Source organism: Saccopteryx leptura, chromosome 7 (genome assembly GCF_036850995.1).
Source record: "Saccopteryx leptura isolate mSacLep1 chromosome 7, mSacLep1_pri_phased_curated, whole genome shotgun sequence".
NCBI lineage: Eukaryota > Metazoa > Chordata > Mammalia > Chiroptera > Emballonuridae > Saccopteryx > Saccopteryx leptura.
In genome coordinates this window covers 96,899,941-96,925,013 of record NC_089509.1, presented here as the reverse complement: position 1 = coordinate 96,925,013, position 25,073 = coordinate 96,899,941, and the positions used below count along the sequence as shown (strand labels likewise).

At 35.8% G+C, this 25,073-nt stretch overlaps 1 protein-coding gene across 5 annotated transcripts in view; it reads left to right on the top strand.

The window, feature by feature from the left end:
• ERBB4 (erb-b2 receptor tyrosine kinase 4) overlaps positions 1-25,073 on the top strand; it is a 1,119,996-nt gene that overhangs the window by 939,502 nt on the left and 155,421 nt on the right. For all 5 annotated transcript variants that reach the window (XM_066346729.1, XM_066346728.1, XM_066346726.1 and 2 more), the window contains exon 20: positions 1,232-1,417. In XM_066346729.1, coding sequence (XP_066202826.1) covers positions 1,232-1,417 — 186 coding nt within the window. The remainder of the gene's footprint in view (positions 1-1,231; positions 1,418-25,073) is intronic.

Below are 25,073 nucleotides of genomic sequence, written 5' to 3'. Positions count from 1 at the left end.
ATAAAAAAATACCTTGAACTGTTTCCTTATTTCATGAAATTTTAAATTTGGAATAGACATGGTTTTTTAGTTTCACCTAACTCTCAGATTTTCAATTCTTTTTTTTTTTAATTTATTCATTTTAGAGAGGAGAAGGAGAGACAGAGAGAGAGGAGAGACAGAGAGAGAAAGGGGGGAGGAGCTGGAAGCATCAACTTCCATATGTGCCTTGACCAGGCAAGCCCAGGGAGATTTTCAATTCTATGAATAAGATGTCACTTGTAATTTTGAAAATAAAATAGATTTGTGTTGAGGGAAAGTTAGGAACTAAATTTTTATTAAAATGTTTACTCTTGGCCCTGGCCAGTTGGCTCAGTGGTAGAGTGTTGGCCTGGCGTGCAGGAGTCCCGGGTTTGATTCCTGGCCAGGGCACACAGGAGAAGCACCCATCTGCTTCTCCACCCCTCCCCCTCTCCTTCCTCTCTGTCTCTCTCTTCCCCTCTCGCAGCCAAGGCTCCATTGGAGCAAAGTTGGCCCGGGTGCTGAGGATGGCTCTGTGGCCTCTGCCTCAGGCTCTAGAATGGCCCTGGTTGCAACAGAGCAACGCCCGAGATGGGCAGAGCATCGTCCCCTGGTGGGCATGCCAGGTGGATCCCAGTGGGCACACGCGGGAGTCTGTCTGACTGCCTCCCCGTTTCCAACTTAAGAAAAATACAAAAAAAAAAGTTTACTCTTCACATAAATATATGAGTATATTGCTAATAATTGTTTAAGTTTTGATATTTATAATTTAGAAATTATACTTATATATGCTGTTTGAATTCACATGGGTAATGGATGACCTAATTTTGGATCAACTTATTCTATAAGTAAATAACTGCATTTGTGTAAATTATTGTATTCTAGAACTGAAGATCAGATGTTAAAAATCCACAGTATAAAACAGGATTCTATTTCAATTTATCTGGCAGTAAATAACATTTGATATAGACTGCATTACAAAATGGAAAACATTGCTATTCATTTATATGCACATATTTTAAAAACATTTTTAACTTTGAAAAATATATATTGTTTGTTTTGCATTGAATGTCCTTGAATTAAATCACTAAGACTATAATAGTAACATAACATCTTTTCATTTTTAACTAATTTCATTGAATGAGAGTACATTTCAAAATCCTTATCAGCACTATGAGTGCAGTTAAAGAACTTTGAAATGAAATGGTGGTGTTATATTTTTTTCTTACAGGAAGCTCTGATCATGGCGAGTATGGACCATCCGCACTTAGTCCGGTTATTGGGTGTGTGCCTGAGCCCAACCATTCAGCTGGTTACACAGCTTATGCCCCATGGCTGCCTGTTGGATTATGTCCATGAACACAAGGATAATATTGGGTCACAGCTGCTGCTTAACTGGTGTGTCCAGATAGCTAAGGTAAGTGCTCATCACCACCCTTGGAAATGACTTCTAGCTTTATATTTCCTGATCTAGAACAGTTTGGATGTTCAAAATATATAAAATTTTTTCCATCTCTTTAAGTTTATTATATTTTCTGTTAAAAGATATATTACAGGGAGGTAGTTACATTCAACCACTGATAAAACACATAATATACTTACATATTTTTGGATAGTTATATTGGCCAGATGACAAAACAAATAGCTTCCTGGCCAGGTGGGTGGAATATGTATACCTACGTTTGATAAGGAAGAGGAAAATAAAACCATGTTCCACTCTCCCCTCCGCTGCTAGGTAGAGATATGTCCATTTCTCAAGCAAAACCTAAGTGGGACTTTTGCCATTTTAGGTTCTGTAGCCCAAACACCCTTAAAAACCCTTTAAAAATAGAGAGCTCAGACAGAAACACACAGGTTCTGAAGAGGCGAGCATGAAATATAAAAGAATATCTTAATGAAATATTTTTCTGAATATATAAAAGTAAAGGAAAGATCTAGAAAACTTACATGGTAAGGAGTGCTGAATCTTTTAAAAAAAAAAAACCATGAGAACTCGTTAAAATTTTGGCACATTATAAAGCCCTAGAAGATTATCTAGTTTTATAATTTAAAAAATATAAGGCACAAAATTGTTTTATCAAGTGAGATTTTAGTTGAACATTTGAACAAATGAAATGAAGCCACCACGCCAGCAGCCCAAGGCTGTTGAGGGGGCTTCACCGTCCTGCCAGAGACCAGCTTTAAGACCACCTGATGTGCTTATGATGAAGAGATATACCAGCTATGTCTGGCTTTTTTGTTTGTTTTGGTTCAGTTTAATGAGAAAACAAAATCCAAGGAAGAAGAGATTAAAATATCTTAAATGTTTCATTTTTAGATGCTTTTATGAAAAAAGCGTGTACCTTCAATTCTCAGTATTACAAATGGTCAAATACTAAGTGCTTTCCTAACATTGTGATCTAGTCTTTAATGGCTGGGCCTCTTACTGGTCTGGCCCAAGGTCTCGGGCATGTAGCACACATAAGGCAAGAGGCCTGCGTCTCAGTACCTGGGCTGATGGGGGCGTGCCTCTGGGATGGACTTCAGAGCAACTGTTGCCATTTAGGAGACTGTGGTTTTCCCACTAGTATTATGATTTTTCCCATTTTTTTTAAAGAGGGCCCAAACTGGAGTTTTTTACATGACTTCTCCAAATTTAAATCTTGGCTCAAACTTTGGACTGCTCTTAGATCCAAGTAAAACATTCATGCTAGGCGGTCTATCCGTGCTCAATTTCTGGTATGTATTCTCTATGTTCAAGAAACTATTTATGATTATCTCTACCAAGGGCATTTCTTGAATGTTCTCTTTTTCTAGACGTATAGGGCTGAAATGCATCTTCATTCACTGTTGCAACTCGTACATCGAAAGATGTGCGATGACCTTATGTTCTGTAAATTCTTCAGTGATGTTTATCTTTGCAATTGTATAATATAAATACTGAAGTGTTATTTTAATAATATTATGCTGTTTCTTTTTACAATCTAAGAAGTATAAGAATATATTACTCAAAGTAGAAATTTGAAATAACTTAAATGAAAACCAAAAAAAAAAATTATTTGAAAGAAAATCTCAGTTTAGTTAACTAAACCATATTTCTCAATATGGTTTCCTTTGAACCAGGTATTATAATTTTGTGACTATTGCATGATTATCTCACAACTAGGAGAATTCTTTATGGTAATGAAATTTTAAATATAACTCCTCAAAATGTGATTTACTTATCTATGACTGTCTATAATTTATAAAGTGAGCTAAATATGTGATAAGAATCCTCAAATCGTCCTAGCTCTATAAATGAAAACAAAACTAAGTTTCAATTTTCTCAGTTCTTCTCTATATTTCCTGCAGTGTTTTCCATAATTTGGGTTTTGTCCTTAGGGATACATGGCATTAATATATCATTTATGCAAGACTGTGCACTCTAATAATAGAAACAGCTTTGAGTTCCCTGAATAATCACACTGTTTTAAACATTTTTTTTTTTTGCCTTTGCAAATGCCATCTCCTCTGCTTAGAAATCTTTTCTTATAGTTTCTTTCTTATTCATCAACACCAAGTGGGCTTCCTCCCTGTATGGAGCTTTACCGAGTCAACCTCTCTCTCTTTAAACAGAGGTACTTCTTCTTTTTAATTTTGGCCATTAGTATCTTGAACACATTTTTATTATTTAAATGTCATACTACATGTTTACATAACTCCCTGACTGTTTAGCAAGTTTATTTAGTCTTAATTCTTCAAGACATATTTGTAAACACCTACCATGTCCCAGGTACTCGGCTGACTCAAGTGTCTGGAGGTCAACAGCATCAGCATGGGCCTACTTTTCTCTGTATACCCTCATCGTATGAACAAATATTTGACAAATAAACCAATTAAGGAGAGGATTAAACACTGTGGTTCAGCTTCGGAAGAAAAATAATTACGGAAATGAAAGTAGCAGTTAGAAGAGAACAGTTTTGAGATAAACTTCACTGACCAGGCGGTGGCGCAGTGGATAGAGCGTTGGACTGGGATGTGGAGACAAACTTTAGGCATTTGATTACAGATTAGCTGTGGGCTCTCAGGGACAGAAGCATGGCAGTCCTGTTATCTGAGGTGGAGAAGGCTGAGGGGTTGAACTAATTAACAGGAAAAAAAAAAAAAAAAAAAAAAAAAAGGAAAGTTCAGTTCCAGACATGGCAAATTGAAAAAGTTTGTAGAACAATAACTGGAGTTGCCAATTAGATAGTTAAATTTCAAGAATGTAGATATAGATTTAGGAGTTATAGGCATTTAAATATATGGGAAGAGAGGGGATAACAAAGAACTGACTAGGGCTGATTCGTATTTTTTCTCAGCACCTGAGATTGGGTTTTAGGTATTGTAGAAAAAATTTAAAATCTGCCATTAAGGAGGGAATCTCTTTTTGATCATTTTTTTTCTACCTTGGGGGCAGAATTCTGTAGTGGAAACATTAGGGTCAGAAGAACTTACATTATTAATATAGCAATGCGCACTTTTTGGTTTTGTGACCTTGAGTAAATTATTCAATCTCTTCCGATTGTATTTCTCAAATGGGCTTAATAATTATTCTATTATTTTTCCCCACCTGAAAAATGAGTAGAATATTATCTACCCATGGTGGACTGATTAACAAGTCAGTCCCTGTCCCCAAATATGTTGTTATATAAACAATCTACAAATGTTTCTCAAGATGTTTAAAGGGACTGTGGAGATGTGATTAAAATAAAGACTTGAAAATTAGGAGATTATTCTGAATTATCCAAGTGAGTCCAGTGTCATCCAGGGAACCTTACCAGTGAGAAGTAGAATTAGAATGATGGGTTTGAAGGTGGAGGATGGAGCCACAAGAAGAAGAATTTATTCCACTTTTAGAAGATGAAAAAGTCAAGGAAACAGATTCAGCCCTAGCACAGCCAGAAGGAACCCAGGCCTGCCACCATGTTAATTCTGGACTTATGACACCCAGGGTTGTAAGAAAAGAAATTCATATTGTTTCAAGCCACTAAAATTGGGGTAATTATTTACAGCAATAGAAAACAAATATACTTGCTTATAATGATTTGCAAAGATTAACTAAAATAGCCTATGGAAGGTTCCTGGCTCAGCTCCTAGAACACAGGGTGTTTAAAAACAATCTCCTTTATTAGCTGTAGGCTGAAAACCATGGAACAGAGAACTGTTTTAGAAACATCTGTAAAACATGAGTCACAGAGTCCTAGCAAAGACAAGTATTTTACAAATAACCACTTCAATAACTTAGATGATTCTTTTTCTTTGCTTTTAATTCTCACTAAGAGAGACTCATGAAAGTAAAAGAAATGTCAGCCTAATTCTCCGATACCCACTTTCATTTTGGGTGAATCTTTTTGTTGTTGACAAAGCTGGGAGGAGGGGAGATGGTGCTATAACATAACCAATTTATATTTGTGCTATAACACACCTTTGGAAAGTTTAACACTATGTAGAAAAAATAAGTATCGCTAATAGGAAGCACTTAGCTTGCATAAGGACAACTATCTAGTTTATTTTTTAATTTGTCTAAATTTTTTTAAACAAAGCTGTGAGGATGATTATCATATGTCCATTGCAAAGAGGGAGAAAGTGCATCACAGAGAATTTAAATAATTGATTAAATTCACACTAACAATTCAATAGTAGAGCCACTAATTTAGGTTTTTAAATATAAGAAAGAAAATATTTTAAGAATATTTTTGTCAAAAATAAATAATATTTTTGTCATATTTCAAGTTCTTCTTTCATCTCTATTGGTTCATTATTCTATAAAATATTATGCAATGAAAAACACAAAATTAAAAGCCAAAATTTTTATGTGTGTTTGCTTCTTATGGGCAGCCATATTTTCTATGCATATGCTTCATTTGAAACTGCTTTCACTTGGTAAGCGGAGCAGAACATGTTATTATTTATCAGTCATATAATATCGATATTTCCAGGTGCTTTATGAAGCCAGGAAGACAATAGTGACAATTCCTTCTTTCACAGTTGTGTCTAACAAGTTGGGCAAATGACTTGTAAAAAGACGATTAGGCAGATTGTGAAAAGTGTCTTTAAGTTTACAGTGAAGAAGCTTCATGGTGAATAACACTGATACTGATTGAGTCCGTGTGGATAAAGCATGCCTTACTTTCCTCCAAATTAGCAAAGTTTCCCTATTACATTTAGAATAGAATTAACCACTTACATGTGGTGTCCCCAATTACTTGGTGCTACGTGTACATTGTGTCATTTCATATTTAATGAAACTCTAGTTATAGTCAATAGTGCCATTATTCTCCCACTTTATAGATGAGGAGAAAGGGGGAAGGCAAGTCCGAAAGGACACAGTAATAGCTTGAGATACCTGAATTTCAACACCAGGTAACCGATGCCTGAGTGAGGTCTTTTAATTAAAGCACTTTGCACTCTTTCCTCTCCACACACACACACACACACACACACACACACACACACCCCACTGTAGTTTAAAGACACTATCTCCTCCAACAGCACTTCTGAATTTGAGGAGTTGTGAGGAGCAGGATGTTTTATTTGTAGTTGTGACTCACAATTAATCCCATAAAAGAAAATATTCTGTCATGAATAATACTTTTTATTGTCTACATGAGAATTTTTACTTCCTTATCATCGGCATCTCTGTCACAGTTTAAGGAAAAAGTACTAGATACTCATTCATCGGGGAATTTTTCAACTGATGTTGTCTTTACAAAGTATTATAATAAGGGGAGCTCAAATTCGTTCTGTGAATTATCATATAGTATAAATACTGATAACAAGTGACATATTAAGTTAAGAATTTAGAATGTATAGTTTGGCACTAGTTTGTGTTAAGCAGAGGGATACTAGAACCAGACTGAATATGTTCAAATTCTAACTCCACTACTTATCGGCTGTATGGTTTTAGACAATTTTGATAATCATTCTATGCCCCCTAAAACTAGAGATGGTAATAGTTCTTAATGGAGTTATCATGAGAATAAAATAATATCTGTAATATGCTATAACAATACTGCTTAACATAGGGTAAGAATGTATGTACACTATGTTGGGGTTTTTTTTTTGGATAATATATGAAATAGAAACAATTAGGAAAGGCACACATCTACAGTTACAACACCCTAATGAGATCATTTAAAAATACTCAATTTTTAAAACCCAGACATAAAAGATTAAGCATTTATTCTGAGACTGCACTAAGGGTAGTAGGACATAATCTCCTGTTTAATGTTTAGTATTTCTGACTTTTGGCGGAAAGAACTTGGGTCTCCCATCCTCATGTGATTTCCCCGGTTTCCTACGATGTTGTTCTACATCACTCTTATCAAGACCTTTGAGTTTCATGTTAGAAAATTGAATTCTTTGTAATATTAAAAGCATATGAAACTATCAGTGAAGTGGCAAAGACCTGAGGTCAGTTTTAATTCTTTACATAAGATAGCTCATTACTGAAGAGGAGCAAAGTGAGCTTTTTTGATCTCACACTAAAAATATATATATAATAATATTGGGCTGACTTTCTATTACTGCACAAAAGTGAGATCTTTTCTAAGGACGCTATTATTTGAAGCTCTTTTTTCTTTCTTTCTTTTTTTGCTGCTGTTACTGGATTTGTAAAGCCTGAATACTGAAAATGGGCTTCTATTATTTTTCAAAATCTTGAAACCTTCCTCAGAGCTTTGCTGGCTTCTTTACTTTATTGTCGAATTTCCTTCTGGAGCTCTAATTGATTTGCAGTTTAATTCAGATGCAGGGTCTCAACGTCCTTCTTTCTCAGTAGTTTACCATTGAATCTAGTTAAAGAGATGATTCTAAAAACATATGTCAATGGTCCATGCCCTACTTCAAGATGATTCATTGCCTAATTAAGTCATAAATTGACTCAATCTTAAAAATTCTTCCAAAAGGAAGTAGCAATAAAAATTATTCCATATTTTAAAGAACAAAACCTATCCTAATATGTTTATAACAAGAATAATTTAGGTTCTACCTACAAATAAAAAACTCTGAGTCACAATTTTACAAATAGATTGATTCCAACATTTATATTCTCTTAAGAAAAGTATTGTTCAAAGGTCAACATGACTATTAGGACTGTTTAATAGATTTCCTCAATTAAACTTGTTTTTTGTTAAATTACGCACTCTACTTTGTTGATTCCCAAATTACTTTTGGAGCTAGTAAGAATTCTATTGTGAAACCTGACCTTTGTGGCCATTGGGAAGTATCTGTGAACCTGGTTTTAATTTTACTATGGGTAGCAGAGTGGGAGTTAGTGGGAGGGGTGAGGAGGAGAGAAGCGCCTTTGTCATTGCAGAAGCATCGTTCTCAGTGATGCGAAGAAGAGCAGATTCCTGTGTTAAGACCTGCTCTCTTCTATACACAGATGCAAAGTTCTTCTTAGGGTCTGGATGTGTAACGAGAACTGAGCCTTCATTTACTGTCTTTCCTCTTTTTCATTTTTCTCTAGAAGCAGCTACACAGTCACAGGAAAAATGCAATCTCCCATTTGAGCCAGCCATTACCTTCTGCATGAACAAAATTAAATTCAAATCAGAGCCTTATGCCAATTATACTTATTAACTGTGTACTAAATTTTTTTATGGTCAAGACCAAACTCTATATGTAGATGTCACCTTACTCATATTCACATAAGTATATTACATATTTATGTATATTATATATATAGTATATAATTTTAAGATAATACATAGAAAAAGGAAGACCAGTACTAAAATTCTCAAAAAGAAAAAATGTGCCCTTATTACACTTAATAATATAACAATGATATTTAATATATTTAGGAGTTTGTGAATACAAATTTACTGAATACTTTCTTTTGGTATGTTTTGACACATAAAAATTTAAAGATAAAATAGAATAGGAACATAATATTAGTGACATACTAACCTCTATTTAATGACAACTCACAATTTAAGTTAAAATAGGGAGATTATTTTTTCTAGTCATATAACTATTTTTGGGGAGAGAGATAAGTATATATAATAAGGTTGCTGATTATTTACATTTTATCTACTTTTATTTAACTTTGAATCCATTCTATATTCTCATGAATAGCCATTAATAAATAATAATAGTCCAATAATGAAGACCTTAATTTAGAATATCATGAACAGATCATTTATTATTTCATGAAGAAGCCATTTACTTTTTCTTTTCCTAAAGAGGCAGTTTGGTGGGTGAATTTCTCAGAATCTCTGTCCAGCCTTAGTCCCATGTCTTAATTAGATACTTGAGATTTGAAAACCACAGAGAATATTTATGATCTTTTTTAACCAGGAGAGATTTGTTTATTTATTGAGTTTAAAATATATTCAGTTATGATGTAGCAGTTATTATCCCAAGATCTGAAGATTCGAGAAAGAACAATAAGAAGTCCTTCTATCACAATTCTTATGTCCAACTGGGGATGGTAGATGCAAAAAACAAGTACACAGAAATACTGCCTCATGTAATGAAGATAGAATGGTACTGTTCAACAGCTTTTTAGACCAGGATTGAAGAATACAGTTTCATGGTTTCAGCTGTACCACTTCTCATCTGTATGACTTAGGCAGATAGATCACTTCATGTCTCTAAATCTATTTCCTTACCTGTAAAATAGGCAGTAGCCTCCATTTGTCCATCTGTGGTGATGGTTAAGTAGACCCTGCATCAGCTATGCACATTTACTACCAAAGCTCCAGTGCCTAATAGATAATAATATTAAGTAAAACAATAATATATTATTATCCTCAAAATTGGAGTGGACATGAAATCTATAGTAAGGCAGCATAGTGTGGCAGGAAAACAAACAAACAAACAACAAAAGAAACTATGAACCATAGTGAAATACAATCTTGGTTTGAATCCTGAATGATAGTTATGAGAGCTTTGAGAGCTGTTTTCTCTTTTATCAAATAAGAGTGCTTCTGCTTGCAAAACCCTTATTTATCAAATTTGAATTAATAAATAAATAGGAGCAACTGATACTAATCTGAAAAGTTAGACAAATGTTTCTACAAAACAAGAATATATGTATTTCTTTATTAATCTTCACCTCTATATTCCTTTGTTTATTTGACTATATTTATAGTTTCATTCCTTTGTTCTCACTTATTATTGTACTCATGAATATAACAAGCTTCTGTTGAAAATCTACTATCATTATAATGATGAAAGAATATAGATTTATTGGATAATAATGATCTGGCTTTGAATTTTAACACTACCAGTTACCAGCTGTGAAATTTGGGGGAAGTTTCTTAAACATCTCTTATCTAAATATCAGGATGATAATATTTATATCACAGGGTATTTGGAACAAATAAAACAATAAAACATGTCAACATCTTAGCATATCGCCTGACACATAGTATCGCTCAGTAGATACTGACATTTAATTTTAAAACCACACGGGGCAGCCCTCCCAGAGCCATCCATCTCACAGGAGGGTTGCTGTACTTTTGCATACATAAAGAGTTCACTTGATTTTCTTTTTCCAAGATGAAACACAAGTCTACCCAGAGAAATTTTCCATAATTCCCTTATGTTAAACAGAAATAAATATGGTCTGATATACTAGATTAGAAATATATCAGATTATTTTTTTTCTGCTTAGTGCTAACCTGTAAAAGTCAAAAACTCCATTTTCATCATTTATTGGCAGATTGCCACAAGGATTCTTTCAGGGAGGTTGAAGAATCTGACGAATTCTCAGGGCTTAGAAAACAGGGGCAGGGTCTCTAGTTTTCTGACCTTATAATTCATACATAAAGGTACTTTTGTCAGCTCCGCGGAAGCAGAGCTCTCCAATCTGTCTGTCAGGTATGAGCAACCATCACAGCTTCCTAATTATCATCCCTCTTTTTTTATTTTTATTTGGCATAGAACTCAGACTTTGTTTCTCATGAGTCTGGGATCTTGGCTCTGCTCATTCACGTGTCAGGAGCTTGTCAGCTGATCTAAACTGAGCTGAGTGGGATGCCTGGAGTGACTGGGCTCTGACTCACAGAACTCTCCTCCTCCTTTCAGCTAGAGGGCACAGGCTCCCACTCTGCCCCCTGGCGGTCAGTCCCGCAGGGCGTGGGCCTCCGTCCACACAGCACACCTCTGCGGGCCCAGGATGAGAGTAGGAGCTTACTTAGGTCTTCCCACTGCCACCACTCCCGGCACCTGTGGAGCCAGGGCACCCCCTTTTCTCTTCAGTCTCAGAGACAGAATCTGTTTTCTTGAGGTGGTTGAGCTCAGCATCTTCCGCATTCTGCCCTCACCTCTGCTGCTAGGTAGAAATAAGTCAACTTCTCAGACAAAACCAAAGTGAGGCTTGTGCTTTGGAATTGCAATTTTAGGTCCTACAGCACAAAAACCCTTAAAAAAAACTTTTCAAGATAGTGAGCTCCGACAGAAACACACAGATCTGTCTATTTACTCCGAAGAGGCAAGCACAAAATACCAATGCATATCTTAAGAAAATATTTTGCTTCTACGTATATGAAAGGAAAGAAAAGTGATGGAAGAATTACATGGATAGGACCTAGTCCAGAAAAGTTTCTTTTTGGTGGTGGTAAATTAAAATAATATTAATATTATTAATAATAATAATATCAGAACTTGTTAACATTTTGGCATAGCAGAGAGCCCCAGATGATTCTCTAGTTCTATGATTTCAAAAGAATGTAACACATGTTCTGTCCAGTGAAATCTTACTTGAAAATCTAAACAAATAAAACTGAGCAGGAAGTGCAGCCCCAGAGGGTGTTGAGGGAACGTCATGGAATCCGAGAGCTCCGTGGGTTCTCACAGAGACCGACTTGACCACCACCTGATGTACTGATGCTGAACATCAAGAGCCTGCAGCCCAAACGGCTGGCAGAGTCCATTTCAGACGACCTTGATTCTCAGTGACAAAGCCAGGACCTGAATTCACACGTGACCCTGGCAACCCAGATGCCCCAGCCTAGATCAACTGACCACCAGCATTTTGTACCCCAACTCCACAGGATTTGCGGGCTTCTCAGTTGTAACTGAGGTGAAATTACTGCAGCAGTATTGGAGAGAATCAATCTATACTTCTTATGGCCACTTTTAAATGCTCTATAAAAATTATTTCCCCCCCTTAGAGAATATTAAATGAGAGACAGCTATATTTAAATTTTTTTAGTACTTTTGTGTTTTTAGTTTACCCTCTGAGGATATATATATATATATACACACACATACCTTTCTACCAATAGTTTTTCCTCTCTATCTTTACATCATTATGTCTAATAACATTGTATCCTCTCAAATTGGTGATAAAGCACCTTGTTGAATTTGAATCATGTCTATCTCATTGCTGGAACAACCTCATGCTTTTTATTTATGTGCCATAATCTCATTACCTTAAAGGAGGACAATATATAAAGGATAAAAGAAAATCTCAATTCCACCAGATGAAAATAGTGTTGATTGAGGCAGTTTCTAGAGCATAGGTCCCAAAATTGCACTGAAGCCTTAATTATTTCCTGGGGTTTGCATGAAATATGAAGGTCTCTCACTTAGAGAAGCCATTTGTTTGGTTTATTGTCTAACCTACAAAATAGGAACCTTTCCTTTTGCTGTGCTTTGCCTGTGATTTTGTTTGGCATGCTGAGCAGCTCGAATTCAGCCCAGAAGTTACTCTCCTCTCTAAATGGCAAAGGTTTCCATTCACCTATCGAACACATTCAGAAAGTAAAGAGCTTAATTTCTTTACTATAAATTTATGTGTTGGCTAGTACTTTTAATGTACTTTTTTTCTTGACAGAAAAGGAAAAACTATTCAACCCAAATGGATTAAGTTGTACTTCAGGTGTGTAAAGTGCTCACAATTATACCTAATAGTCATAACTATATGAATCTTGGTATGGCAACAGATTTTAGGAACACAGTGATTTTCTGAAATGCAGAATCAAAGTAGCAAGGCTGGCATATCTAGTTTATGGCTCCCCTATTGCTTTGGTTTCTAAAGCTGTAGGGGTAGATGGTGTTACAATATTGCTCTCCAGATGTTGGGGATGTATTCATGATCTTTCAGATGTATGCATACAGTGTCATTTTTTTCACTTAGGTAAGATGTTTACAGTAACTCAGACAGATAGAACTTGCATTTTGCTACACATAAGAAAGACAAAGGATAAGAAAATCAAGAGATTTGACTGGAAACATAAAAACCATAGTAAGACGGCAGACAGAACAGATTTGCTTTCTTCTACATCTGCCCAAGTCTTTCTCTAGTTTTAAAGCCTTTCTGTTTTGAAATAATTGTAGAGTCAGAGGAAGTTACAAAAAAATTTAAAAAAGGTTTCCTTGTTCTTCACCCGATTTCCCCACTGATAACATCTTGAATAACTGTAGTATAATATTGTAGCCAGGAACTGGACATTGGTGCAGGAGTAACCCCAGAAGAGAGACACCTCTTTGGTTTTCTTAATTCTACAATGTTTCAGATGAGCTAATAATTTTCAAATATTTTAGGATTATGTATTGGTCTTTTTTGTTAACAATTCATAGCTGCATATATAGAGCATCTGATGTAATAGAAGTTCAATGCATTGGGTAAGTAATTAAGTGTACATTTGAAGATAAATACATTCATCAAGAACATAAACTCGTGTATGTGTGTGTAGTTCTATGCAATTTTATCAAATGTGTTGATTCATATAACTACAACCACAATCAAAATATAGAACTATTTTAAGTCTTTGTGACATTCCTCCATAATAACAGCTACTTTTGGGTTTTTGTTTTTGTTTTTAATAGTACTCAGGTCTTACCATGATCAATAGTTATAATAATGACTTATTTTTTAACATCTTCTTCACTTAACTGTGTTTCAAACATTACAATGTACATAGATTTTTCTAAACACTGTTTTATTCTAACGTTAGCTAATTTGACAGAGTCTTATTTTAAGGGATATACTCTATAGATTTGCACAAAAAATATTTTTGAACAATGGCTGTCAAAAAGAGGACCTTGTTTGTGTGTACCTATGTGATACAAGAGGGAGGCAACAGTCCAAATGTAGTACCAGATCCTCTTGCAATTTCTTAGTGGGAACATCCACACTCCTATTTATATACCTTGTAATTATCAGAGAAAAGTGGTTTGGAAGGTCACTGGCTACAGAAGAGATATAGTCCAATCAAGCCCAAGAGGGCATGGAGCCAGAAGGGAGGAAAATTAGGTCAATAATGAAGACAGGCTGAAAGTGAATGAGAGAAAACAGTCAAGGCTTTATGCCAATCTTCTATTCTTTGAGAAAGTTCAAAGTTTTACAGTAATTTTGTTGTATCATGCATGATAAAATAAAATATATGCAGCTTGTATGATGTGTATGTATGCATGTACCTGTAAGCATACACATGCACATATATGTACCTGTATCTAGTTATTTGTATATATCTTGAATATACTTAGTAAGAGGAATTTATGTTTTAAATATATAATTATTCTATGTAGGGAAAATTACACAACATCTAATTTAGTAAACATTTATGCAAAAGGGTGTAGGATAGAGAGAGCCATTATTGTCATTATTAGAAGTACTAGGCTAAACAATATTTGCACAAAATTTCACTTTCAAGCATTTCGATTTGATTGATTAAAAAGAGGGATTGGCATGTGTTCTTTTTCATCAGGTTAAGGTGAGAGAGAAACAGAATATATGTGTAATTGTGGAAAGGGAGGGGAGTACAGTGGTTATGAGCACCTGACCAGGAGTGGCTATGGGTCAAAGATTTTATCCTTCATCAGCATCCTTTTCCTAGAGCTTAGTATCTACCCCATCACAAAGTGAACAAAGGATGAGCTTAACGACAGTCATCTATCAAGCAGCCACATTTTAAGCTTCAAGATCCTGCTATTCCCAATGCCCTATGCCTTGACAAGGCTAATTGTATAATTACAACACTACATCACCTGCTCTTAGTGCACTTTAACTGGCAAGGACTAGAATGAGGGACTCCAATGATTATTACCCCAAGCAAGCACATTAGCATGAATACAGTTTACTAATGGGCCTGCTCTATTAGAATATATAGTATTATATATAAGGTTTAAGCCAAGGAATTTGTAATCAAGTCTCTTTTTTTTATCTTTTTTTAAATTTTTTATTAGTTTTAATGTGGTGACATTGATCAATCAGGGTACATAGGTTCAGAGGACATATCTCCAGGTTATTTTGACATTTGCTTATGTTGCATACGCATCACCCAAAGTCAAATTGTCTCTCGTAGATTAGATGGCACAGTGAATCGAATTTTAAATTTAAAATTATTTTATTTTTAAAATGAAGTAAGATATTATATTTTCATACTTTTTCTGCTATTAAGAATTGTCGAAGTTACTCTGCTAAAGTAAAATAGAATTAATAAAGTTTTTGCCAAGAATGCATTAAGTGCTAAATAAAAGACTATTTTTTATAAATTTTATTTAGAAAATTAAATTCAACAGGCTGACATTGCTCACTAGTAGTACATAGGTATCAGGTATAAAATACTATTCTTAAGCTAATTTATATACAAGTTTAAATAATTCCATAAAACATAACTAATAAAATTAAAGTAACTTCTGTGATATTAATACTGTTCTTAATCTGGGCATTGGGATTCAGTTTGTGAAAACAATCTTTTAAAATATTTCGTGTCTAGTTGTATGTAGTATGTTTAAAAATTTTAGGTGGTTATTTCTTTAAAGCTTTAGCATATCCAGTTAGATCATTAGCCTCAAATGATTCAATTTCTGCTATTGGGTAGATAAAAATGTATGGTAATCCTTAACCCAAGTGTGTGTAGTCAATGGTCTTTCATGATGGGGTTAACAAAATTTTGTGAGTTTTTTCCAGTCCCTGGTATACAACTAATCTTGACTAGCACTGATCAAAGCTTTTGTGGAATAAGTTCTTTGGTCATAGTTGGGTTTTATATACCTCGACAATGACGGTTAATGTCAGTAACAATAATGGGAAGTAAAGACCTTATGTCTCTTAAACCTAAGTGGTCACAATACAGGATCAATCCTGTAGTAATTAAATCAGCTAACACTTTCATTGAGGGTATGCTTGCCATTTTGCTAAGGGCTTTACATGGAATACCTCTTTTTCTCACAGCAAACATATAAGACATATACTATTATATGTTTAAATGAGTAATAGCTATAAAGTACCTTGCACAATGCTTGATATATGCTGGTACTTACATTAGCTATTGCTAAGATCACTCTTATTATTGTTCACATTATTCCTACTTTACAGAAAAATACTGATACTTAGACCTCTCTATGTAACCTGTCCAAAGTCGCACTGCTAACAAGCATGAAGATGTGATTCTGTCACAGACAGTCCACCCCTCAGCTTGACCTAAGCATTCTCACACCCAGCCTCTATCGAGGCCATATGTGTTTAACTCCAGGGACATGGCGGCATAGCTATCTCCAGTTACTAGTACCCAGGCTTAACTAGTTTTCCCTTTTAATTAAATAACTGAAGGAAGTAAATCTTATATTTCTTATCATAATCAGTGAAACTTAAAGTATAAAAGCTTACTTAGGGCAGGTACCTTGTACCATAGTTTTGCGGAGAGTGTGAACAAACACACATTATATATATCAATGTAACAGCTTCATTTGTTCTAATAGAATCACCATCTTAGTTACAGCTACTCTTACTATCCTCCCATAAATTGTTTTATTAAACATGGCTAAGTGCGCTGATAGTTTATTCCATTATTACCTTTATCTGAGAACATACCCGTGTCATCCATACAACAGTTATGAACTATTATTATATGAAAATGTCTCCATGCAGTGTAACTTGAAATGGGCGATGTTAACTTCAACCTGAAGGACAGTCGTCTCTCCATGCTTACTCTGGTGTCACAAGTGCCCATGATCTCATTCACAGGTACCCTTAGGTGTCTGGCCACAAATTCCTCACATTTTCATCAATCACTGAGGTAGTGGAAAACTTTTTTTTTTCTTTAAACTTGCATTCCCCAAAAGACTGCCTTGGAAAAAAAATTATTGAAAACTTCTTCTAAATCAGATTCAAGATATTACAGCAGTGTCTGCTAGAGTCTGTCAACATTTTCATTATAAACCCATATTTTCCAGGCTTATTTCTTAGCTATAAAAATTTCCTGTGGACTGTGATGCAGAATACAGAATTTCAGCCCAAAGCAATTTTTATTATCATCACTCAATATTGAGATTTTCCAAATTATGGTTGTTTTAAAAAAATTCCACTAAAGTAAAATACTGTGGGGGACAACTACATATTTTAAGTCCTTTTTAAAATGCAACATTAAAACAATGTGTTCCTTATAAGAAACAAAGAAACAAATAACTAGAATCTCAAGGCTTGAGGGGAAATTTTGTGAGCCCACATGGATTTATTTCCCTATGATTTGGGGCCTAATTTGATATTTAGATTGAGATTTTAGTATTAGTACAATAAGTTTTCAAGAAATAGGCATTATATGGGTCCAAAAGAAATTGGATTGTAGGCAAAGGAGAATAATGATAAAGACTGGAAATGCAAGTGCAGAATTAATATTCTCAAAGCTACCAGTGATGGTGCCATCCAAGGTAGTGTTTCCCCCCCTGGCTGATAAGTCTAAAAAGGACTGTTAGAAAATTTATAAATGGTTAAAACATTGAATGGACTACTAGTATCAGGAGTTTTATCAGCAACACAACCTCTATTACAACTTAATTGAATTTCTTGTCAACAGAAATTGCTACACTGGAAGTTCTTAATTTTTCAATCACCAAAACATATATTACATAAGCAGGAAAAATATAGTTTCCTCCTTATTGTGACAGCTTACTCTTCTGCCTTTCTAAATAAAAGGTATTAACTGAAAAATACTACCTGTGCATACTCTTCCCTGTTGAGACTGAATGAATTTAAAACCCCTACTTTGGGTCAGATAAGGTAGGTAATTATATTCTCAAAGAATTATGACTTCAGGACTTAAAAGGAATCACTCCTGAGAGAGTTATGGTCATTAATAATTTTAAAGACTTGAAAACACATTCTGGTGTTAGTAAAGGGGAATCTGTACTATAATAGGAGAAAAAAAAAACTAGGTAGAAGAAGTTTCACTACCTGGATACTCTTTCTCAAAGCTATAAAATGATATTTTCAGTTTCCTAAAATGGGTGAAATAAAATTTAAAATATGAATTGTCAGAACAACTTCTGACCTGGCTCCTATTTTCACTGATATGTGAATATAACAGGTGGTATTTTATTAACGTTATACATAAGTCTGCACTTAATATTGTCAATCTGTTCTGACCCTTCAACTAAAATGACATGTAATGAAACCAACTTTACTAAAGACTAATTGTTTGTAAACAACAGTTAAGTTCCAAAGGCATCTTATCAATGTTATAGCAAAGCCGTGTTGAATGAAACAATGTTATTTAAACACCTGCTATATATATATTTTAGCATGAACTTGATCAGGGAGGATAGGGAGAAAGGTGTAAGATCATTAAGATTTCTCACACTGGTCCTAATAAAGTAAATATACATGTGCATTGCTGACGAGCCTAACAGCTGATTTTAAATTCTTCATAAATTTTGGAGTTATGAAAGCAGATCGAAGGTGTTGGTCAAAATTTACGCAGATGTCAGAGGAAAGTTCCCTATGAGATAGTGGCAACTAGTATCTTTTTCTAATTTTTTTCTTGCCAGTTGCCCAAACTGCAAACATCTAAACACAGGGAGACAAAAACATCCTTAAGAAGCTATTTAGCAGTCTGCATGAGAGATAAATGATGACCTCAGAAAAGGGACAGCCTGACCAGTGGTGGTGCAGTGGATAGAGCCTTCACATGGGACGCTGAGGTCCCAGGTTCGAAACCCTGAAGTCGCTGGCTTGAGCTGAGTGGGGGCTCATCTGGCTTGAGTGCAGGCTCACCAGCATGAGCACGTGGTCAACAGCATGAGTTCAGGATCATCAACATGATCCCAAGGATGCTGGCTTAAGCCCAAGGCCACTGGCTTAAGCAAGGGGTCCTGACTTGGCTTGAGCCCCCCTATCAAGGCACATATGAGACAGCAATCAATGAACAACTAAAGTGACACAATTGTAAATTGATGCTTCTTATCTCTCTCCCTTCCTGTCTCTCTGTCCCTCTCAGAAAACAACAACAACAACAACAACAAAAAAAAAAACACAAGAGGATGGGGCTTCTACAATTACTTCGTGATGATTATGTTTAGTATCATGCTTTGTAAATTACTACACCAAAAATAAATTGCCAATGAGCTAGCTTACCTCCCTTTCTCAGACTTTAGCAGACTTTCAAATTAAAAAGGCTATGACAAAATTTATTTGGCCTTTCCTTTCCATACATAGTTTTGATTTGCTCTTCTGGGTAAACTATATCCCTTGGCATAATAATGCCCCTCCTTCTCTGTTAGAGGCATCTAATTCAGAATTTATTCAGCTGACAACCCTCCAACTTTGGCTCCCTTATTCTATTGAATATTTAGAAGTCTAGTCACACAAATTAGCACAAAACTTCTTGCTAGTATTTTTCCCCAAAGGCACAGAAGGATGACGGAGCCATGGAAAAGAGTTTCAACCAGTCCTGTAAGTCACAGATACATGGGACACAATCAAACAGAAAAAGAAGTGGAAAATGGGAAAGGCTGGGAGGAAGTCAGGATTCCAGTTCCTTGTCCCTTCTCTTTCATTCTAGAGTGTCACAGCCAGGAGTCCATGACAAAGAGGTGTGTTTCCTTCACTGTTTTAAAAGAGGAATGTTTAGGGGGAAACACAAAAGGCTGCTTCATTCTGATACCCAAGCAGTCTGGGACTGAGGGAGCTCTTCTAGCAACCTGCAGGCCGTGAGCTATGTTTGTCTTTCTGCCTAAGGCGTCACCAATTATGTGTGCTATAAATGTAAGCTCATCTGCCTTCCAGAGATAAAACTAAAGGTCTTGAGGAATACTTTCTAGGCTCCAGCTTATTAAAGGGGATGAAGAGTTTCGGGTATAAAAAAGGTAATAACAATCCGGCCCTGGCCGGTTGGCTCAGCGGTAGAGCATCGGCCTGGCGTGCGGGGGACCCGGGTTTGATTCCCGGCCAGGGCACATAGGAGAAGCACCCATTTGCTTCTCCACCCCCACCCCTCCTTCCTCTCTGTCTCTCTCTTCCCCTCCCGCAGCCAAGGCTCCATTGGAGCAAGGATGGCCCGGGCGCTGGGGGTGGCTCCTTGGCCTCTGCCCCAGGCAATAGAGTGGCTCTGGTCGCAGCAGAGCGACGCCCCGGAGGGGCAGAGCATCGCCTCCTGGTGGGCAGAGTGTCGCCCCTGGTGGGCGTGCCAGGTAGATCCCGGTCGGGCACGTGCGGGAGTCTGTCTGACTGTCTCTCCCCATTTCCAGCTTTGGAAAAATACAAAAAAAAAAAAAAAAAAAAAAACACCTAAAGAAAAAAGTAATAACAATCCAAGAAGAAAATCAAGAGAATTTAAGTAATAGAATCAATTTAGTATTAAAAATTTGGATCTTCCCTCACCATATATCACATCGTTGGCTTTGGTCCAGCTAATTTTCCTAACACTCAGGATTCTCTTTTGGAAAATGGTCATAAGAGAAGTACTTACCCACTATAGTTGTCACGAGTGTTAACGTAAATCACGTGTCATCGAACGTAAGTGTGTCAATCACTTAGTTTAGTACAATGCCTGCTGGATAGTAAGAGTTTAATGATGCCTCATTCATAGAACTGGATGAGCTTCACAAGTGATAATACTGATGAAAATTATGTATTTAATAATTAAAGCAAAGCACTACAGTAAAGAAAAATAAAATACGCATATTGGAAATTGTAAGCATCTCTATATATAATCACTCCATTGGATGAAGGCTGATGTAGATCTTCTATGCCACAGAGAAATAAAAGAATTCACATGACCAATTTGAAGGTGTCTTACCCAAGATTGAGTTTATCTACCCCTTGCTAACCTAAAAGGGAGGTGGAGACATGATCTGACAAGAATCTAAAGTGGCAGACTGTCTTTGTGGGAATATGAGAGACCACTGACACCAACCACATTTAGCTAGTGAAACAAATAATGCTATGAAGATAGCAGAGCTATATCCCCAGGACATAGACTTCGAATTCGTGAATAGGAAATTAAAAGATAGTCTTTGGAAACACAAAAGGCAGTTTGGTTTCTTCTTATTTTATTTCGAAAAGGAAAGAGGACTTTGGAAATGAACAAACAGCTAACTGAGGAGATGGAATCCAAGGGCGGAATGTAGTTTTTCATGGCTGATCAAAACTCTGGAGTTCTGGTGAGGAAATAGCATACATCTCTTGAAAATCAAGAAAACTATATTTGAGTGGAGATTACTATCAAAGAGGCTTTAGAGAATATGGGCTATAGAAATAGCACATGGCACGACTCATTCTCCCACTCCCCAAAAAAGGAAATTGCAAATATGATACTTTCTTTTTTTTTTTTTTTTTTTTGTATTTTTCTGAAGCTGGAAATGGGGAGAGACAGTCAGACAGACTCCCGCATGCGCCCGACCGGGATCCACCCGGCACGCCCACCAGGGGCGACGCTCTGCCCACCAGGGGGCGATGCTCTGCCACGACGAGACCAGAGCCACTCTAGCGCCTGGGGCAAAGGCCAAGGAGCCATCCCCAGCGCCTTGGCCATCTTTGCTCCAATGGAGCCTTGGCTGCGGGAGAGGAAGAGAGAGACAGAGAGGAAGGGGGGGGGGGTGGTGGAGAAGCAAATGGGCGCTTCTCCTATGTGCCCTGGCCGGGAATCGAACCCGGGTCCCCCGTGCGCCAGGCCGACGCTCTACCACTGAGCCAACCGGCCAGAGCGATACTTTCTTATACATAATCACAAAGTAAGAGAGAAAAAAAATTGACCTGTCCTTTTAGAAACAAATAAGTATATATTAGAACTTATGTATGTGCATATAATTTTATAAGATAAAATTATAATTTATATAAAATTTTATTTATAAAATACTTTGATGAAATGTTTTCAGGATTTAAAGCTAACTATACTATATAGCTCTAATAATATTATATCACTAACTATATGCCATTTCTCATGTCTCAATAACTCAGCAGTGGAAAAACAAAACAAAACAAAATAAAAAAAATTAAAACCCTTTTTACTTTTCTACCCAGACAATGAAATTGCTGTCTTAGTAAAAATCAGGAACCAAATCCAAAGGTAATTTCCCTGTTCTTAGCTTTAACCTCTCTGAAACATTCATTAGTCAAACCTCTTGCAATTCTCTTTGCTTAATATCTTTTGAGGAAAAATTTTCTCTCTTGATTCTGTTGATGATTCAGAACTCTTCAACACCGTCCTCTTCCTCAGTGTTCTACAGCTCCATCTCTGCTCCCAGCAGACATTTGCTCCCGTCCTGGATGTCAAAGTAGAACTTAAAACATTTATCTAATATATTCCACTGCATTGTAATGATTTGCACAAGTGTTTCTCCCCTACCAGATTGATGCTTTTAAAGGACAGATACCAGCCTGTTCAGTATTGCAGACCAGGTGGAGCAGGGGCTCAAACTAAGTAAATAATGGGGGAAAAAAATCTGTCTATACCCATGCATATGAGTAGGTGGGTCAGCAACACTGTTTGTGGGTGCAGGCATATTAATAATAATACTTAGAGAATGGATAATAAGCAAGATGAGCTTGAATTGTTTACACAAGGCAATAAATTTTCTATCAGCAACATCACCAAGACTTATACGCTGGGAAATCACAAATATTTTGCATTACTTATGGATGTATCAACCATGTGCACCAAGAAAACAGCTTATAAAATCAAGGACAAGTGATGAATCCTGGCACAGACTCGAAAATAACAATATCACAAAGGCTATAGTGCAGAATGAGTTGAGCTATGTAAAGTGCCACAAGCAGTGGAAAGGACCTTAAAAATATATGCTTTTAGCGTAAGAAAGAATGGCTCCACTGCTTGAGAAACATTAAGATGTGATAAAGAGAACATTTTTAAAAAACAAAAAAACAAAAAACCCTCTTATTTCTGCCTACTTTTTTAGGGAGAATTATCTGTACAGTGGCAGGTTAGAGGGGACATAGTAGGATGGCACTGAAGCATCAGACAGGTAAAGAGATATACTGAGTCACTTAAAAGATACACTGAGTCTTTTAAGTGAAATCAGATGATTTGTATTGCAAGGATTTGTAGCGTGCTCCTGTAACCAAAAACAAAATTCCCAAAGTATTATGGAATTTAGGAATGGGGCCAGAAAGCTGTATGTGAATGACATTCGTTTTTTTTTAAAAAAAATGCAGGATATGAAGGCAAACCATGTCCAAGTCACTAGTTATTAAACACATGGTCTTGATCCCTAGCTAAGAAAGGCTGCATAGAGATGCATAGAGGCTCATTTAAAACAAATCTGACAGGTGAGTTTATGACGTGGATGGGTCAGACACATTCTACAGACAAGATATCTTTTATTTTGGCAAGGTATTTGTAAAGTTTTTCCTGTTAAGAACATGAAATATTGTGGGATAGTTATGATTTTTTATTACTGGCTTACCAAATCACTTTGATTAATATACCAACACCAATCTGAGTGACCCTTAGTTCTTCAGAGCATTTTATTCTTAGCCCTTTTGGGTCAAACATTTTATAGACTACATGGATGAAGATGTAAGTTATGTTTTAAAACAGATAAAGCTGGCAGAAATTGATTAGTTTTAGATATCAAAAGTAAATATCCCATGTATCTGGAGTTGACACTTGATAAATATCAATAAAATTCATATTCCTATGGTTTGTTTCATGTAGGCAGCATACACAGTCATAATGGGTAAACTGGTTAAACAGTAATGCATAATAAAGAATGTGGTTCTGAACTACATGGAAATCATGAACCCATCAAATAATACAATGGAAGTCATATCCTTCCTGCCCAACAGCATACATATTCATATTCACATCAAATAATTGGGAATCACAATTCCCTGAATGTCATATTCACATCCATGTACACCACAAATTCTAAGAAATCCAGATTAATAACATTTTATAGGAGTGTCTTGCTACAGTATCACAAACACTATTTCACACTTGACCTACTTTAACAGATATACAATGTCCAGAATTATAGGTTTTGCTGGCCTTGTATACAGATTGCATATATCATACTATGCTTGTAAAGGGATGTCTACCATAGAGGAAGTGAGGGCGAGATTACATTCAGGGCAACTTCATACTTAAGACCCATCTGGTGATATATTTAAAAAACACTGAATAACTAAATATCAAAATTATGTTTGTTAAAGTGAACAGTCGTCGGTAAGCTGATATGAACACCTATTATTGGATGTTTATGAGTGTGCCTTAATTGCATGTATTACTCAGAATCTTAAATTATTTTCATTTAAATTTTTCAAATTATATTTTGAAATAGGATGATGATTTTTCTAATGCAAGGGCACACGTACAATCTCACATTTTAAAGGAGATTTTAGAAAAATGGTTCTTAAGAATGGAGGCAAAAAAAAGTTATGAAAATTTACACTGTCTTTGGATGGTAACTCATTACACATCGATAAAATACAAAATGAACTTCAATCACTTTTGTTTCATTACTTTTACTACAAACTTGAACTCAATTCAGCTTGGATTTCATGTGGCAGAGGTATATATTTTAAAGTCACTAACGTATTTTTAATGTTGAATTAGACATAATGTTATATTTGAAAGCTATACTTATCTTGATATAAATTAATATTCTTTAACAAAACATACTTTCTTTAGCCACCTTCTCTTTTCCTAAAAAGAAGTTAGTCACAGAAAAACACCCAGAAATATAAAGCTTTCCTTTTGAAGGAAAATATCTTTTGAAATGAGGGGCCTGACTTCAGAGAGTACATAATTTAACATTTCATACCTTTTCAAATGATCTCGTGTGCCTGCTTCACTCATGGCAAAACAATGAGGTTTCAATTTTTTAAAAGAAAACCCTTTTCACACTTTTCAGAAATTTCAAATAATTAAAGAACTTCC